Genomic DNA, 18,485 nt, shown 5'->3' on the forward strand with positions numbered 1-18,485 from the left:
TGGGTGTCCTCGGCAGAACGTCACCGTAACCAAGTGGTCACATATCTTTTTCCGTTCCACTGCGCAAGATGGGGTCGGTGAAGTTTTATGAACATCAAGACAGACATGATGAACTTAGATTTTGTTTTTGTTTTACCTTCTGATTGGCCAAATTTGTCAAGCCTCCAAAGGGCTTCCGCAATGCCCACATGTAGCCTACAGTTCTTCATCATTCTCGCCTCCGCCAGACCTACCTCTAGGCTGCTGTAGGCTACATATTTATTTGGTTTGTCATTCTATAGTTTTTTAATTGATTTTTTTTTGTCGTAATTCAATATAATTGATTTAGAATTGATCAGAATAAATTGTCCATGTTTTTTCAAATTGAAAAAGGTGAGGCTCGTGCTCCCCCAGCACTACACACTTGTTATAACGTTCCACATAGCCTTGAAAAGTCGTTTTGGCGGTTGGGCAATGCAGGCTGTAGCTAGGCATATAAGAACATGTATTTTCAATATTAATGTGGTTAATTAATTCAACTCATGAAACTATGTTGTACAAGTGGGTAAGACATTTTTAAAATCATACATTTAGGGATCTTGATATGGCTACATTTGGACAGGCATCTAATCATGTAGATAACAAAGATAGTTTCATGCATCATTATGCTACATTGTATTTATATTTGCTTTTCAGACATCTGTGTGTATTATCCTCTATCTCTGTTCACGAGCTATAGCAGGTGCGTAGGCTACCAAAACAACTTTTTTTTTTAAAGTTTCATGAATATTAATATATTTTCTATGAATTATATGTATTTTCAAATGTGTTTCTTTTAGACCAGCCCTGGTGTCACAATGGCTGTGGTAAGACTTCACTAGTTCTGTCTTCACCTCCGTCCATTGTGCTACACAAACACAGTTCAGAAGAGCAAACATTTAAACTGACAGAGGCTTTCTTTTTCTCTCTCTTCTCTTTTAGAGAACAGCCCCTCTTTCTGGCCCTCCCTTCCCAACTCTCAGTGTGGGGGGGTCAGACAGTCGCCGATCAACATTGATACTAACCAGCTGACCTTTGACCCCAGTCTCCGCAACCTCACCTTCAGTGACATCACTAATCCACACAGCATCAAGTTCCTCACCAACAATGGACACACAGGTACTCTTGTGGTGAATCTCCTTGGTCCTGTCCTTATAGTGTGTCTGTAGGACATGTGTTGTCTAGTGTTCTTTAAAGTAATCTCAGTAGCTCAGGACACAGGTATCATTTACTCATTAACAGTTGTTAGTGAATACACAATACAATATTAACGTATACTATGGGGAAACCACAACTTATTTTCGTCCTTCCAGTGAGCTGTGTGTTAGAGGGCCTGATGGAGGTGAGAGGAGGGGGGCTCCCTCATGGTTACACGGCCGTCATGATGCATTTCCACTGGGGAGGCGACTCACTGTGCCACCCAGGCTCTGAGCACACAGTGGATTCAGTCAGATACCCCATGGAGGTGAGATACTGTACTAGAAGAGAGAGAGTGTGTGCAGTAGCGGTGCGTGGGTAAAATCACTGGGGAAGCCAAGGCCCCCCCCCCCCCCCCCAAAAAGCCATATTACAACCTGTGTTGTGATAACTGTGTTGTTTGCTCTATAGCCTGTTAATTCATATGTCTGAATAAATTCAGCCACACCTTTGTTTTATCACAAAACCTGATAGCAACCTCTGTTCAGTGAAGTCCACAAAGCATATTGCATGTACAGTAAGACAGTTACATGACCTACAGCTTGGTCAAGCAAGTTAATATTTCTGAAATTTTTGGACCACAAAACAACTATTGATTTTTTACCATAGAGAGTTATCGCAAGTCAGAAAGAAAACAAGAGCTGCCTCCACTATTCCAGCACCATTTAAACTTCAACATGTCAACATCATCAACAAATCACCTCTAATACAGTGACAACTAAAATATACCAAAAACAATTTAGTCTAATCAATGTAGGCTAAATATGATGTGGCTGCCCATGGTTCGGATTTCTGTGTGCGTGTGTGTTTGCGTGCGCGTTTGTGCAAGTAGAAAAACATGTTGACTCATCCTACTTGTAGAGAAACACCAATGCCATCCTCCTTTCTTTCATGTTGACGAAATGGTCTATATCTCTGTCATACAGTACACACTTACATTTTTTGTTGTCCTAGGCTACCTGGCTAAAATGCCTGCTCGCTAGCCTAACTTCCATTCTTGTGCAACGTTGGCTAGTTAACATTAGCTTTCTACATCTAGCTACATATTGAACTTCCATCCTCTCAGGCTAGGGGCACAAGGTATGAATTAATGGTTGGACCAGAATCGCCATGATAATCATTGGCCAGTACAGAGAATTAAGTAAAACCACAAGTCCAAATCCCTATCTCCATCCATGGCTAATTTAGCTTTCTCCTCTGAGATACAATCAGCCTTTTGCGAATTGAAGGAAAATGTTGAAACACAGAGACGAAAGCTAAATGATGTGGAGGTAAACCCAGGCCCTACATGTCCCCAGGCACCCTAATTTGTTGACTTCTGTGATCGAAAAGCCTTGGTTTCATGCATGTCAACATCAGAAGCCTCCTCCCTAAGTTTGTTTTACTCACTGCTTTAGCACACTCTGCTAACCCTGATGTCCTTGCCGTGTCTGAATCCTGGCTCAGGAAGGCCACCAAAAATTCTGAGATTTCCATACCCAACTATAACATTTTCCGTCAAGATAGAACTGCCAAAGGGGGAGGAGTTGCAGTCTACTGCAGAGATAGCCTGCAAAGTAATGTCATACTTTCCAGGTCCATACCCAAACAGTTCGAACTACTAATTTAAAAAATTACTCTCTCCAGAAATAAGTCTCTCACTGTTGCCGCCTGCTACCGACCCCCCTCAGCTCCCAGCTGTGCCCTGGACACCATTTGTGAATTGATCGCCCCCCATCTAGCTTTAGAGTTTGTTCTGTTAGGTGACCTAAACTGGGATATGCTTAACACCCCGGCAGTCCTACAATCTAAGCTAGATGCCCTCAATCTCACACAAATCATCAAGGAACCCACCAGGTACAACCCTAAATCTGTAAACAAGGGCACCCTCATAGACGTCATCCTGACCAACTGGCCCTCCAAATACACCTCCGCTGTCTTCAACCAGGATCTCAGCGATCACTGCCTCATTGCCTGTATTCGCTACGGAGCCGCAGTCAAACGACCACCCCTCATCATTTTCAAACGCTCCCTAAAACACTTCTGTGAGCAGGCCTTTCTAATCGACCTGGCCCGGGTATCCTGGAAGGACATTGACCTCATCCCGTCAGTTGAGGATGCCTGGTCATTCTTTAAAAGTAACTTCCTCACCATTTTAGAAAAGCATGCTCCGTTCAAAAAATGCAGAACTAAGAACAAATATAGCCCCTGGTTCACTCCAGACCTGACTGCCCTCGACCAGCACAAAAACATCCTGTGGCGGACTGCAATAGCATCGAATAGTCCCCGCGATATGCAACTGTTCAGGGAAGTCAGGAACCAATACACGCAGTCAGTCAAGAAAGCTAAGGCCAGCTTCTTCAGGCAGAAATTTGCATCCTGTAGCTCCAACTCCAAACAGTTCTGGGACACTGTGAAGTCCATGGAGAACAAGAGCACCTCCTCCCAGCTGCCCACTGCACTGAGGCTAGGTAACACGGTCACCACCGATAAATCCATGATTATCGAAAACTTCAACAAGCATTTCTCAACGGCTGGCCATGCCTTCCGCCTGGCTACTCCAACCTCGGCCAACAGCTCCGCCCCCCCCCGCAGCTACTCGCCCAAGCCTCTCCAGCTTCTCCTTTACCCAAATCCAGATAGCAGATGGTCTGAAAGAGCTGCAAAACCTGGACCCGTACAAATCAGCTGGGCTTGACAATCTGGACCCTCTATTTCTGAAACTATCCGCCGCCATTGTCGCAACCCCTATTACCAGCCTGTTCAACCTCTCTTTCATATCGTCTGAGATCCCCAAGGATTGGAAAGCTGCCGCAGTCATCCCCCTCTTCAAAGGGGGAGACACCCTGGACCCAAACTGTTACAGACCTATATCCATTCTGCCCTGCCAATCTAAGGTCTTCGAAAGCCAAGTCAACAAGCAGGTCACTGACCATCTCGAATCCCACCGTACCTTCTCCGCTGTGCAATCTGGTTTCCGAGCCGGTCACGGGTGCACCTCAGCCACGCTCAAGGTACTAAACGATGTCATAACCGCCATCGATAAAAGACAGTACTGTGCAGCCGTCTTCATCGACCTTGCCAAGGCTTTCGACTCTGTCAATCACCATATTCTTATCGGCAGACTCAGTAGCCTCGGTTTTTCTGATGACTGCTGTGCCTGGTTCACCAACTACTTTGCAGACAGAGTTCAGTGTGTCAAATCAGAGGGCATGCTGTCCGGTCCTCTGGCAGTCTCTATGGGGGTGCCACAGGGTTCAATTCTCGGGCCGACTCTTTTCTCTGTATATATCAATGATGTTGCTCTTGCTGCGGGCGATTCCCTGATCCACCTCTACGCAGACGACACCATTCTATATACTTCCGGCTCGTCCTTGGACAGTGTGCTATCTAACCTCCAAACGAGCTTCAATGCCATACAACACTCCTTCCGTGGCCTCCAACTGCTCTTAAACGCTAGTAAAACCAAATGCATGCTTTTCAACCATTCGCTGCCTGCACCCGCACGCCTGACTAGCATCACCACCCTGGATGGTTCCGACCTTGAATATGTGGACATCTATAAGTACCTAGGTGTCTGGCTAGACTGTAAACTCTCCTTCCAGACTCATATCAAACATCTCCAATCAAAAATCAAATCTAGAGTCGGCTTTCTATTCCGCAACAAAGCCTCCTTCACTCACGCCGCCAAACTTACCCTAGTAAAACTGACTATCCTACCGATCCTCGACTTCGGCGATGTCATCTACAAAATAGCTTCCAACACTCTACTCAGCAAACTGGATGCAATTTATCACAGTGCCATCCATTTTGTCACTAAAGCACCTTATACCACCCACCACTGTGACCTGTATGCTCTAGTCGGCTGGCCCTCGCTACATATTCGTCGCCAGACCCACTGGCTCCAGGTCATCTACAAGTCCATGCTAGGTAAAGCTCCGCCTTATCTCAGTTCACTGGTCACGATAGCAACACCCACCCGTAGCACGCACTCCAGCAGGTGTATCTCACTGATCATCCCTAAAGCCAACACCTCATTTGGCCGCCTTTCGTTCCAGTTCTCTACTGCCTGTGACTGGAACAAATTGCAAAAATCGCTGAAGTTGGAGACTTTTATCTCCCTCATCAACTTCAAACTTCTGCTATCTGAGCAGCTAACCGATCGCTGCAGCTGTACATAGTCTATCGGTAAATAGCCCACCCATTTTTACCTACCTCATCCCCATACTGTTTTTATTTATTTACTTTTCTGCTCTTTTGTACACCAATATCTCTACCTGTACATGACCATCTGATCATTTATCACTCCAGTGTTAATCTGCAAAATTGTAATTATTCACCTACCTCCTCATGCCTTTTGCACACAATGTATATAGACTCTTTTTTCTACTGTGTTATTGACTTGTTAATTGTTTACTCCATGTGTATCTCTGTGTTGTCTGTTCACACTGCTATGCTTTATCTTGGCCAGGTCGCAGTTGCAAATTAGAACTTGTTCTCAACTAGCCTACCTGGTTAAATAAAGGTGAAATAAAAAATTAATAAAAAATGATGTTATGCTTTATTTATTTTTTTCTTGGTCAAGTTTTTTGGGAAGCCTAGTTTCCCTTGGCATCCATGAATATACATCACTCTGTGTGTGTGTGTGTTGTGTCCTATATGATGTGACTCTCTGTTGGATTTCAGATCCACCTTGTGACACTGAAGGAAGGCTGGACAATGGAGCAGGCTAAGACTGACCCGGAGAGGATAGCAGTGTTTGGATTCTTCATCGATGTACGTCACAACAGTTTTACACTGATGATGACAATACTATGACAGAGTTATGATTCTTGACTTAGTAATCGGAGTTATGGCAGAATACCTTGTTATCAGAGGAGGCCAGTGGGAGGAGCTATAGGAGGACGGGATCATTGTAATGGCTGGAATGGAATCAGTGGAACGGAATCAAACACGCTGTTACCATGTGTTTGATGCGTTCCAGCCGTTATAATGAGCCCGTCCTCCTATAGCTCCTCCCACCAGCCTCCACTGCTTGTTATTTGTGCTATCATCAACACATTCCATGGATTCCAGGTGACAGGTGACCAACGGCATGTGGAATCCTGGAGGACTTTGACATCATATCTGCTGAATATAACAGAGAAGGGTGAGGAGCAGTGGTGCCTGCTAGCTTTAAAGTACTTATGTTCTTTATTTTTATGCCAATGTATCTCATTTGAATTTGCAGAGAGAGAGAGCAAGAGCAAAGTGAAACCTCCATTGCTTTTAGGGCACTAACAAAGGGAGAGCTTCCTCCCTTTGGTGGTGATGTTTCTAGTATTTTTAATACTACAGCCTTCTCCTTATGTCTCAGGTTCATCAGTTGACATAGTGCAGCCACTATCCATCAGTGATCTGCTAGGAAGTGTGGACCTCACCAAGTTCTACCGCTACCAGGGTTCTCTGACCACCCCCACCTGCGATGAAGTGGTGGTATGGACCGTGTTCGAAGAGCCAATCAAGTTACGGAGAGATCTAGTCAGTGGTAACCTAACATAGCAGGCGTAAAAGAAAAGCCTGAGCGGAGCTGGAAGAAACGGGAAGCATCCGGTTTGAGTCTTCACCTCCACTTCCTGAAAACCGTATGCTTACGGTTTCTTTCAACCCCGCTGAGGGTGAGTGAGTGGTGGTGGGCTGACTTGTCGATTGGTTGGATTTACACTCCAACAAGCGTTCTTCTTAGTAAACTGTATGCCAAATGAAAGAGGAGTATGCAGCTTTATTTGCCTGAGCCATTGAAGAAGCCTAAGGCAGCGGTTGAAATTTACACAATTGTTACCTAGAGGAAAAAGGGGGAGGTTCGTGCTTTTTCAAGTTCAGTCAGGGGGAGTGTTGTATTTTTCTAAATTTCGTCCAGGGGAGGGTCATGTCATTTATAATAGATTAAATGTCATATTGCTCAGTGTTTGAGAGCTAGTTGCCTATATCTCGATGTGTGCCCATTGCTGCCCCTTCATCCCTGATTTTTTTGCTGGGCGTGCAATATCAGGTGCGCCTAGTGTGGTCTCAATCAAGTGACCCATAGCCTATACTATAGACCTAGGCCAGCGTTGCTGCTCCTGGGGAAAATGTACTTGGAGTGTGTATATAAAACGACCTACCACAATCATGAGCCTTGGCCTGCTCTTGCTGATGTCTAAGTATACTGTGGCCCTTCAGGAAGATAGTCAAAGGCTTCTTCTGCAAAATAAATTGTATTTGTCCCAAAAATTCAATATCTGTGCGTGCGGACTAGGCCTACTGCTGTCCTGTTCAGTTTGAGAGAGAGGGAGAGTGTGAAGATGAGGACTTAATCCTATATTTTTTTTTTTATATTAGCCTGTATAGAAATCAAAACATCTCAGATGATGCAGCGTGCATTCATTCGTTGTCATGCTCTGTTGTGGAATTTAAAAAGATTCTGCTCGTCTCCAATCATGTAAAATGACATAGAACTGCATGAAATGCGTTTATACAAGGCAATTTTTTTATTGGGCCGCAAATAAGAAGATATACTGTATTCATGTAGTGCTTTTACTGAAATGGAGATCTTTTCACCCCTGTCTGCAGTGGTGAATGTAGGCATGTTCTCTGCTATCCACTGCAATATGTTACATTTTGGGCGACCAACAAAATTCACGTAGAAATGTGAGTTATAGATATGTCATTCTCAGTGAAAGCAAGTCTAAGAAGCAGTAGATCTGTTCTGTTCGCTATTTCTATGCTTCCTGTTCTTAAATGTAATCTTTGCGTCTTATACATTAGGTTTGGTACACCAGCTTCAAACAGCTGACAATACAATACTTTTGGTTATGGGAAATACGCTGTATGTGGACACCCATTCAGATTAGTGGATTCGGCTATATCAGCATCACCCGTTGCTGACAGGTGTATAAAATCAAGCACACCGCCATGCAATCTCCATAGTCAAACATTGGCAGTAGAATGGCCTTACTGAAGAGCTCAGTGACTTTCAACGTGGCACCGTCATAGGATGCCACCTTTCCAACAAGTCAGTTCGTCAAATTCCTGCCCTGCTTGAGCTGCCCGGGTCAACTGTAGGTGCTGTTATTGTGAAGTGGAAACATCCAGGAGCAACAATGGCTCAGCCGCTAAGTGGTAGGCCACACAAGCTCACAGAACGGGACCACAGAGTGCTGAGCTCGTAGCACGAAAAAATCGTCTGTCCTTGGTTGCAACACTCACGGCCAAGTTCCAAACTGCCTCTGAACTGTTTGTCGGGAACTTCATGAAAGGGATTTCCATGGCCGAGCAGCCACACACAAGCCTAAGATCACCATGCACAATGCTGAGCGTCGGCTGGATTGGTGTAAATCTCGCCACCATTGGACTCTGGAGCAGTGGAAATGCATTCTTTGGAGTGATGAATCACACTTCATCATTTGGCAGCCCGACAGACAAATCTGGGATGCCAGGAGAACACTACCTAACCCAATGCATAGTGCCAACTAAAATTTGGTGGAGGAATAATGGTCTGGGGCTGTTTTTCATGGTTTGGGCTAGGCCCCTTAGTTCCAGTGAAGGGAAATCTTAACGCTACAGCATACAATGTAATTCTGTGCTTCCAACTTTGTGGCAACAGTTTGGGGAAGGCCCTTCCCTGTTTCAGCATGACAATGCCCCTGTGCACAAAGCGATGTCCATACAGAAATGGTTTGTCGAGATCGGTGTGGAAGAACTTGACTGACCTGCAGAGCCCCGAACTCAACCCCATCGAATACGTTTGGGATGAATTGAAATTCCGACAGTGAGCCAGGCCTAATTGCCCAACATCAGTGCCCTCACTAATGCTCGTGGCTAAATTGAAGCAAGTCCCCGCAGCAATGTTCCAACATCTAGTGGAAAGCCTTCCTAGAAGAGAGGCTGTTACAGCAGCAAAGGCGGGAGGGGTACCAACTCCATATTAATGCCCATGATTTTGGAATGATGTTTGACAAGCAGATGTCCACATACTTTTGGTCATGTAGTGTATATTTCACAGGGGTTTAGATGGTACTATGATTGTCTACATTGCTTTTTTTGTCACTGAAATTAAGCAACTATTAGAATGTTTGCAACCAGGAAATGGCAGAGCGATTTCTACATAGTGCACCTTCTAATTATTATTTGGGGTGTAGGAGAAGGTCACTTTTTTCAAGCATTAAGGGAGGGTCAGGTAAAAATATATTTTACTGAAGTGAGGGCCATCCATTTTTATTTCAGACATCTGATTTTCCACAGGTATCCCTCATAAATAAATGTACAGTGCCTAAGCTAATCCTTTCATACCCCTGTCCCACTCTCAGGTGGAGCAGTTTCCTAAAACCCTGAAGTACAGAAACATCTACCGGCCAGTGCAGCGCCTCAACGGGCGCCCCGTCTACGCTTCCCCCGGGGTGTCAGTGTCCCCACTGGGCCGCGTTAGCAGCGGCCAGACTTCCAGCAGAGGGGCTCTCTCACCCGGCCTATTACTACTGCTACTACTGGGCTGGGGGTGAGGCTGGAAGCCCAGGGGAGGGGAGGTATGCAGAAATAAGGGGTGGAGGGAAAGCAGGAGGAAAAAAGAAGAGGGTGGGGAAAATAAGTGTTTGATACTCAAGGGAAGTCAATTTCAGCCGATTTCTGTCAATAATAAATGTGCTGTATGTTCCCTCAGGACAACTGTACCCTGTCATTAGTATCTTATGCAGCAAAAAGAATGCTTCAGCATAAACTAAACAACAACAATTCAAACGGCAATAGGAAAGAGGGCAGGACACACCGGTTCACTTAGGTGCCAGACAATGCAAAGCTTTATTTTAGGTGTATCGAGAATGTAAATGGAGGTACAGACATAGCTGTTCTTAGTTCCTCCTTTGTCCCTTTGTCATAGAGCAGCACCCTCTCTCTCCACCTCTCCCTCTACCACACTCTGATGGAAGCCCCTCCCACCAGCCATGTGAGCTCTGCCACGGGGGTAGTTGGCACCTCCCCTGCTTCGCTGACCTCGCCCGTCCCAGTAGCGATGGTGCCTGCCCCCCCGAGCATCCCATTGGTCAGTTCCTCTGAAATACCGCTCTTGCCATTGGTCAGGCTGTTGCGCTGAACCGCGAGGGCCTCTCCTCCTTCCCCTCTCCCTATGGCCTCGCCCAGGCTCCATTTCCATGCCGTTGCTAGGTGGGATGTCCATTTTAGGAGTGTCCAGGCTTGATTTGCTTATTGGCTGACCGTCTTTAGGAACTGGAGCCTCTTGTTGGCCTAGCTCCGTACGTCCCTCCCCTTCTTCCTTCTCCAATTGGCTTAATTGTGCTTGTCCCAGTTCTGGGTGGCTAGAGTTCTCCTGAAGTCTGGCTTTGATCGGTGCGTCGTGAGAGTTGGCAGGAGGAGCACTGTGGAAGTTGTCATGTTTCTCTGAGGACAGGGAGAGTTTGTCCAGATGGTCAGTGGGGGGGACAGGTGCCCCTGGGTGGGTGTGGGGCCTGCCTCTCCCTCCCCTCCTCAGGCCCCTGAAGTGGCCCTGTGGCCCTTGGTGCCAGTACTGGTGACCTGGCCTTCCCCTGCGATGCGAGTGGCCAGTGTGCTGCAGCTTTGGTGCTGTGATCTGATTGGTGGAGGCAGGGGGAAGGGAGAGCAGTGATTGGCTGGGAGAGGCATTCCCGTCAGTGGTGACGTTGTCAAAGTCGGGAGGCGGCTGTGAAAAACAAGTCGCAACGTTGTTTAATTAAGATACATCATCAGGAAAGTGTACGCTCACACACACACACTTCAGCTAATATTGTTTGCTAAGCCCCTCCTTGTTCCTTACCTCATTAATATGTATGAGGAAGCGGTTAGACTCCGCCTCTGTGTCAATAATCCCACCTTTTGCTTTCTGACGCTCCAAAAGGTTCTGGAGCTCAGCCCACTTCTGCCGGAACTCCACCCCTATCACCGCTCCCTCCAGCTGAGTGAAGTAGAGGTCAGCACAAATGGATGTAAGGTGTGGTGTACCACAAGTGGTGTAGTTGAAATTGCAAGCCAAATTATGACAGTACTGTAGAGGAAAAAAGAACAGCTACAAGAAGCAACATAGCAGTACAGTGTGTCATCAGTGTGTGCAGTTGTGTCTTTACCTTTGGAAAGCTAGGGGCGGGATTGGACAGGAGCTGGGCAACGTTGTAAGTCAGAGGTTCTCTACACACGGGACACACAACGGTTAGCTCCTACAGGGGGAGGGAGAAAGAACCGCCAGTCAAAATGACCACTAAATGAATCATCACTAAAATCTCCAGGAATATAGCAAAAAAATATAGAAAATAAATACTTTGCCCCCCCCCAAAAAAATGCAGTTTCACTTCAGCAACTCCCAGTCAATTCTACTGCTGCATATGGATACTTGATCTCACATCATCGTCGGTCCTCTCCCGTGTCTTGTCCTGCTCCAGCTCCTTCTCCCTCTCCTGGAGCTCAGTCTCAGAGTGGGTGATGTAGCGGCCTAGGCAGTGGGAGTGGAAGTAGTGGTAGCATCTGGTCTTGGTGAACGCCTCCCCATCCTGGGACAGACCAGAAAGGGAGGACAAGGTTTACATCACACACTATGCTGCGGTTCCATTTTGTGTCCACTTGCTCACTCCCCCTCACGAATTTCAAAAGCATTGGATTGGTGTTAACATGGGCTACAGAGAGTTTCAAACAGGAAGACTAGTTTAAATTCTCATCTTGTGTGGACTAATGGAAATACTAATTAAAACAGATCACCTTAAACCCGTAAAGGCAGATGACGCAGTTCCCATGGGGAATATTGCTCTCCGTCAGGATCTCTTTGGCTTTCTGAGAGACACAGAGAAAAGAGGGACCGAGTCAGGTACTTGATATTCATCTCTATTTATACATTCCTAAATTTTAAAAACTCTTTTTTTTTTTTATCAGGACAAAGGGCATCCTTGATCCACAGTTCTAATTATAATATCACAAATACAGTTCTTAAATTACTGTAGTCTTCAACTAAGAGATTTCAAATAAGAACAGAGAGAATGAGAGAAACGGGGAGAAAGAAAGAGAACTGGCCTCAATGAGCTGGTACAACACAGGGGAACCCAGGCAGGACTCCGCCTCTGTCTGCAGACATTTCTGCACACTGGGAGAGAGAGAGAAATCTTGGAGCAATACAAGCAACATGGGACATAAACTAAATTAAACTACCCTTCATCAGAGCAGACTACAATGAACCTAAGATGGAGGACAACAGATTTACTCTCGTTACCTGCACAGCTTGTCATCAGAAAGACCCCGAGGGTTGTGGATGGAAATGGAGGGAGGAGAGGAGGGATACTTGGGAAGAGAAAGAGAGATCAGTGTATAACATTTGAAAGTGGCATGTCCGGAGAATGAAAAGGACAGGGTTCTAAGGAAAGGAAATTATGAAAGCATGAGGAAAAACTTTCACAATGACAGGAAGTGTCAACTCCAGTCCTGGAAAACTACTGGGTAAGCAGGCGTTTGTTACATCCCTGCACCAATACACAAAAAAAGTGTACACACCTTGTAGGTAGCTCTCCAGGAGAAGGGAAGGCCAGTATATTTAGGGGGTACACAATTATTATTATATATTTTTTTTTTACACAAGTAATCTAAATGCATGACCTAAGCCAGGGGACAGGGAATATATATATTTTTTTACAATCAAATGGAATACAAAGGACAAGGTAGCAGGGAATATGAGCATACCTGCAAGTCGAGAGTCAAAGTTAGGGTGAGTCGCACAAACTGAGAGAGGGAATCTTCACCCGTGGAGGGATATAGAACCAGACTCACCTCCCATCCCCTATAAGAGAGAGCAACAGAGAATGTCAATTAAACACACACACCCACTTCAAAGCCCGAAGTCCATCAGCTATTCATCTAGTCTTATCCATTGGCCGGGGGAGGCTAATCACTCATACATTATAGTAAAACACCCAGGGATAGAAGAGTGGGCAGAAAGAGATGTCTGTTTAAGTGTGAAGGCTGACAGACCTCTTCAGAGAGCAGTTGGGAGGACAGGATGTTGAATACAGAGGAGGGAACGCAACAATCAGCTGAGTATGATGCAACAGACCTGCAATATCCCTCTATCTGGTCCAGCCTCGTGACGCGACAAAAAAAACATAGCTAACTAGCACACCGTACCTCTGATACAATGGCATGTGGTGTTTGTGTATAGTATTATAGTCTGGTCACAGATCTATACTGTATGTGCTTAAGGTGAACCAAGTTACTTTGTCATTTGTTGCTATGCCACACCAGGGCACAAACAGATCTGCAACCAGACTACAGCTGGTATTTATATAGATTCATGAGTCAGCAAAATACTGCTACCATCAAAGTGAGGTCTTAGTGGTGTTCTGGGGCATGGGTTATCATCAAACTGAGTGGCTCACCCATCTCTCCTGTTAATCTGCAGCTCATCCAGATAGATGGACTGGAGAACCTCAATCTCAGACAGCACACTGTAGAGAGGAGATGTAGCCAATGTCAATGAATGATGCAACAATCTGGATGTTACAGCAGAAATGGCTTGAACTGTAACGCATTAACTTACTGCAGAGCAGGATCATTAACTAGCGAAACCAAATGTAAGAATGTAGACCCTGCATAGCTCAGTTAATCATGCGTGGTAAATGGTCAAGCTAGCTATAAAATGACAGCAAGGTCGTTTAACCTCAAAGCACACGAAAGAGGATTGACACCCACCATCTCAGACTGTTCAGAAATTATTTTGTTCGAAATATAATTTGATCTCTGAAAAACCAAAGTAATTGATTGCACCCAAATTGGCTATTTTAATATATAGGATTCATATAATAATCAAACACCTGATTTGGACCAAACTTTTTTCCAACAATGAGTATATAGTATTAGTTCTCTGTCTGACAAGTGGTATTTTGCTGCGGTTCAGGGTATTGTTTCTTCAGCCTATGTAATGTATTCCCAGTGAATTTGGTGATGTTTTCAAAACCCTGTTCAGAGAAATGAGTAATTAAAGTTATTAGGTTTATGTTTCATACTACATCAGGTTCTGACCACTAGACGGTGCGGCTCGAGGTGTTTTATAAGAACCCCACCATGCTTTGGTTGTCGTCCACTAACTTAGCATTTGTCATTGATCTACGTAAAATACTCCATAAAGTCAAAGTGAAAAGACAAAATGTAATAACTAAAATTGTCATTGCAGAAGTATTCCCCCAATTTGTTTATACAAGCCTAAATTCATTCTGAAGTCAAATTTGGCTTAACAAATAACACAAGTTAGATGGACTCAGTGTGTGTGAAATAGGTGTTGACATGATTTTTGAATAACTCCCCCTTCCTCTGTCCCCCATACACAACATCTCCCTCAGTCAAGTATTGAATTTCAAGCACAGATTCAACTAAAGAACAGGGAGCTTTTCGAAAGCCTCATAATTAAGGGCAGTGATTGGTAGATAAATCAGACAGTGAATATATCCTTAAGCATGGTCAAGTTAATAATTATGCTGTGGATGATGTATTAAACTACCCAGACACAAAGATGCAGTCATACTTCTGAACTGAGAATACTCAGTAGTTGCTTGAAAATCTATGGCCAGGCTTGAAAATCTATGGCAAGACTTGAAAATCGCTGTCAAGCCATGATAACCAACATCTTGACAGAGCATGAAGAATTTTGATTTAACTAGGCAAGTCTGTTAAGAACAAATTCATATTTAGAATGACGACCTACTCCAGCAAAATCCGGACGATGCTGGGCCAATTGTGCTATACCCTATGAAACGCCCAATCACAGCCAGATGTGACACAGCCTGCAAAGCTCTTATGAGACTAACCCAAGAAGACTCACAGGTGTAATCGTAAGTTGTTTCCAACATTGACTCAGGGGGGTGAATACCTATTTAATTAAGGTGTAAGTGTTTCATTAATCTTTAACAATAAATTACATTTTTCTTCCACTTTGACAGAGTACTTTGCGTAGATCGTTGACAAAATGACAATTAAACAATTTTAATCCCACTTTGTAACAAAATAAAATGTGAAGAAATCCAAGGGGGTGTAGACTTTCTGTTAGGCACTGTCCCATTGACTTGCATTGGAATTGTGTCACAAATGCTAAAACGTTAGCATTTGAAACAGTGGCCAGGGAAACAAAACCAAAAGCATGGGTTGCTGTCATACCTTGTCCATAAACCACATACAGGGTAAGGAAACCAATGTAATTGTGATTTTGATTAACTATCCCTTTAACATTGAGGGGCTGTTTAAAAATAAATAAATAATCATCACATACTAGCAGGAACACCATCTAGTGGTCAGAACCTGGTAATATCAGAATTCAGGATAGGACATAAACCTAACAATTTCAAAAATTCTCTGAACAGGAGGAGAAAAATAAAAATCAACTAATTCTACGAGAATACATTACATAAGACAAAGAAACAATACTCAGAGCCGCAGCGCCATACTACTTGTCACTCGTTGCGGTGAGTTTGGTGCGAGGGGTCCATGGCTGGCGTTTGACCATTTCCTTGGATTCTTCATGACTTACTCATTGTTAGAAAAAAGTAGGGTCAAAACCGGATGTTAGGTACTATATTTATTGGATATTATGAATTCCATACATGTAAAATTGCCCATTTGGGTGTAATCAATCTTATTAATTTCTCAGATCAATTACATTTCAGCAAAACAATGTGTCAGGACTGCTAATGTTATCGGTTTCTAACTACGGAAATTATTTCAGAACAATCTGAGATGGTGGGTGTCATGGCTTGCTGAAATGACATGGAACGACGTAGCACTGAACCAGATTCTGGTCGATTCTCCTCGCCACGTTCAACGTCTCCTTTAAGGCCAGATTCTGGTTCAAGCCGATATAAACGTTGTGTATTTTCCTAAATGGATGTCAGCTAACTAGCACTGTATGTAATGTAATCTCTTTGGTACATTACAATGCTGAACAAACAGCTTGCCTGCAAGAGCCTTTTCGTATGATCACAACACGCATCAAACCCTGCACTCAGCAGTGTCGATTAGTTAACAGGGTGTATGTAGCTAGCCAGCTAGCTGCCTGAGCTAGCAAGCTAGCGACACATAGCTAGCTAACCACAATCTACAACGTACATATCATTTGAAGATACATATTCAATTAAATTGTATTGAATATGAATGAACGTATTATACAGGCATTTGCCACATTCTCTCCACCTACACGCTATCATCAACAAACTCACTCGCTTTCAGCTGCCATCTTCGTTCTGCCGACCGGGACTACTTCTTCTTCTATGGTATATTGGCGATCGCACATTTTAAATGTGTATCCCGCCACCTACTGTGTGGGATGGAAACAGGATGACCAAAAATGGAACTAAATACCCCCCCCATAAAAAACTTCCAAATGACCCAAAAAATCTATTCATAAACTAAACAAAATCAAACAACATTTCTTGAAAAAAAACAGATCTGATCCCTACAAAGGCTCAAGGGGAACCTGGGAGGGCGGGTCTTCCGGCACCAGTACCCCTTGCAAGTCTTCAGATGTAAAATCCTTAAATCCCCCAAACTTTTCTGCCACAGCCAGAAAAATGTCCAGTTTCTTAGACTTCTTTGAGACTTGTGCCATACAGTTTATAACTGTGGCAATGAAACACCACAAAACCCACTTTTTTTTTACATAACAGGGTGTCTTTTGACTGGCAGCAAACATTTACTACAGGCTGTGGTGCATCCACTACCATATTTTCACTAGCATCACTTGTTTTCTCAATTATTTTAATTGCCTCCGCATAGGAGATTCAAATTACTGCTCTAACTTTTGCCACCTCAATCTCCTTCACCCTTACAGAGCACTCCAGGAACACTGCCCTTTCCCACCTGGACAAAAGGAACACCTATGTGAGAATGCTGTTCATTGACTACATCTCAGAGTTCAACACCATAGTGCCCATGAAGCTCATCACTAAGCTAAGGACCCTGGGACTAAACACCTCCCTCTGTAAGTGGATCCTGGGCTTCCTGGTAAGGGTAGGCAACAACACATCTGCCACGCTGATCCTCAACACTGGTGCCCCTCAGGGGTGTGTCCCATCCTGTACTCCCTGTTCACCCACGACTGCGTGGCCAAACAACTCCAACACCATCATGATGTTTTCTGACGACACCACAGTGGTAGGTCTGATCACCGACAGCAATGAGACAGCCTATAGGGAGGAGGTCAGAGAACTGGCAGTGTGGTGCCAGGACAACAATCTCTCTCTCAATGTGAGAAAGACAAAGGTGCTGATCGTGGACTATAGGAAAAGGTGGGCCGAACAGGCCCCCGTTAACATCAACGGGGCTGGAGCGGAGCGGGTAGAGAGTTTCAAGTTCCTTGGTGTCCACATCACCAGAAAACTATCATTGTCCAAACACACCAAGACAGTCGTGAAGAGGGCACGACAAATCATTTTTCCCCTCAGGAGGCTGAAGAGATTTGGTATGGATCCCCAGATCCTCAAAAAGTTCTACAGCTGCACCATCAAGAGCATCCTGACCGATTGCATCACCGCCTGGTATGGCAACTGCTCGGCATCCGACTGTAAGGCGCTACAGAGGGTAGTGCGTACAGCCCAGTACTTCACTGGGACCAAGCTTCCTGTAATCCAGGACCTATATAATAGGCGGTGTCAGAGGAAAACCAATAAATTGTCAGAGTCCCCAGTCACCCAAGTCATAGACTGTTTTCTCTGCTACACCGCACGGCAAGTGGTACCAGAGCGCCAAGTCTAGGACCAAAAGGTTCATTAACAGCTTCTACCCCCAAGCCATAAGACTGCTGGATAATTAATCCAGACTATTACATTGACCCCACCACACTGCTGCTACTCACTGGTTATTATCTATGCAGTCACTAATACCCCTACCTACATGTACAAATGACCTCTAACCTGTACCCCCGCACACTGACTCAGTACCGGTACCCCCTGTATATAGCGTCGTTATTGTATTGTGTTACTTTTTATTATTTTTTACTTTCGTTTATTTGGTAAATATTTTCTTAACTCTTCTTGAACTGCACTGTTGGTTAAGGGCTTGTAAGTAAGCATTTCACGGTAAGGTCTACACTTGTTGTATTCGGCGCATGTAACAAATAAAGTTTGATTTGATTTGATTTTTTCTCAAAGTTGCCGGGATGTCACGTCTCCTGCTTATATCAGTGCACTCATAACTTAAGCATTACAAAACTTCTATTGGATCAAATAAACCTAATTCAGCAAATATGCCATACATTATTTTGGTGACCAAATTCAACACTCTCATTG

General features: G+C 44.4%; 2 protein-coding genes across 3 annotated transcripts; one reads left to right on the forward strand and one right to left on the reverse strand.

Moving 5' to 3' along the window:
* Positions 1-529: 529 nt before the first annotated feature.
* On the forward strand, positions 530-9,873 carry LOC109891872 (carbonic anhydrase 4). The gene is made up of 9 exons (XM_020484348.2): positions 530-544; positions 676-721; positions 819-845; positions 961-1,137; positions 1,332-1,483; positions 5,881-5,970; positions 6,271-6,343; positions 6,551-6,714; positions 9,522-9,873. Exons 1-9 carry the CDS (start codon positions 530-532, stop codon positions 9,711-9,713), a joined length of 936 nt encoding a protein of 311 aa, XP_020339937.1. The 3' UTR covers positions 9,714-9,873.
* A 106-nt stretch (positions 9,874-9,979) lies between these two features.
* On the reverse strand, positions 9,980-16,515 carry rnf25 (ring finger protein 25). Of its 2 annotated transcripts, XM_020486140.2 has the most exons (10): positions 16,419-16,515; positions 13,593-13,661; positions 12,901-12,997; positions 12,437-12,504; positions 12,241-12,310; positions 11,932-12,003; positions 11,580-11,726; positions 11,307-11,396; positions 11,000-11,137; positions 9,980-10,885 (listed from the first exon to the last, which is right to left on the reverse strand). In XM_020486140.2, exons 1-10 carry the CDS (start codon positions 16,490-16,492, stop codon positions 10,082-10,084), a joined length of 1,629 nt encoding a protein of 542 aa, XP_020341729.2. In that variant the 5' UTR covers positions 16,493-16,515; the 3' UTR covers positions 9,980-10,081. The 2 variants fall into 2 exon arrangements, with proteins under 2 accessions (XP_020341729.2, XP_020341730.1); XM_020486141.2 differs by lacking the exon at positions 13,593-13,661 and having other exon boundaries at positions 16,419-16,457.
* Between the last annotated feature and the right edge of the window lie 1,970 nt (positions 16,516-18,485).

The sequence above is a fragment of the Oncorhynchus kisutch genome, linkage group LG6, assembly GCF_002021735.2.
Source record: "Oncorhynchus kisutch isolate 150728-3 linkage group LG6, Okis_V2, whole genome shotgun sequence".
In the NCBI taxonomy this organism is placed as follows: Eukaryota; Metazoa; Chordata; class Actinopteri; order Salmoniformes; family Salmonidae; genus Oncorhynchus; species Oncorhynchus kisutch.

Coding starts and splice junctions, on each gene's coding strand:
- LOC109891872 (XM_020484348.2), top strand. Junction 1,138..1,331: donor CACCAACAATGGACACACAG/GTACTCTTGTGG, acceptor TCGTCCTTCCAG/TGAGCTGTGTGTTAGAGGGC. Junction 1,484..5,880: donor CAGTCAGATACCCCATGGAG/GTGAGATACTGT, acceptor GTTGGATTTCAG/ATCCACCTTGTGACACTGAA.
- rnf25 (XM_020486140.2), bottom strand. CDS start 16,492: ATGTGCGATCGCCAATATACCATAGAAGAAGAAGTAGTCCCGGTCGGC. Junction 11,397..11,579: donor GGGAGAGGACCGACGATGAT/GTGAGATCAAGT, acceptor CTCCCCCTGTAG/GAGCTAACCGTTGTGTGTCC. Junction 11,138..11,306: donor CCGCCCCTAGCTTTCCAAAG/GTAAAGACACAA, acceptor TACTTCACTCAG/CTGGAGGGAGCGGTGATAGG.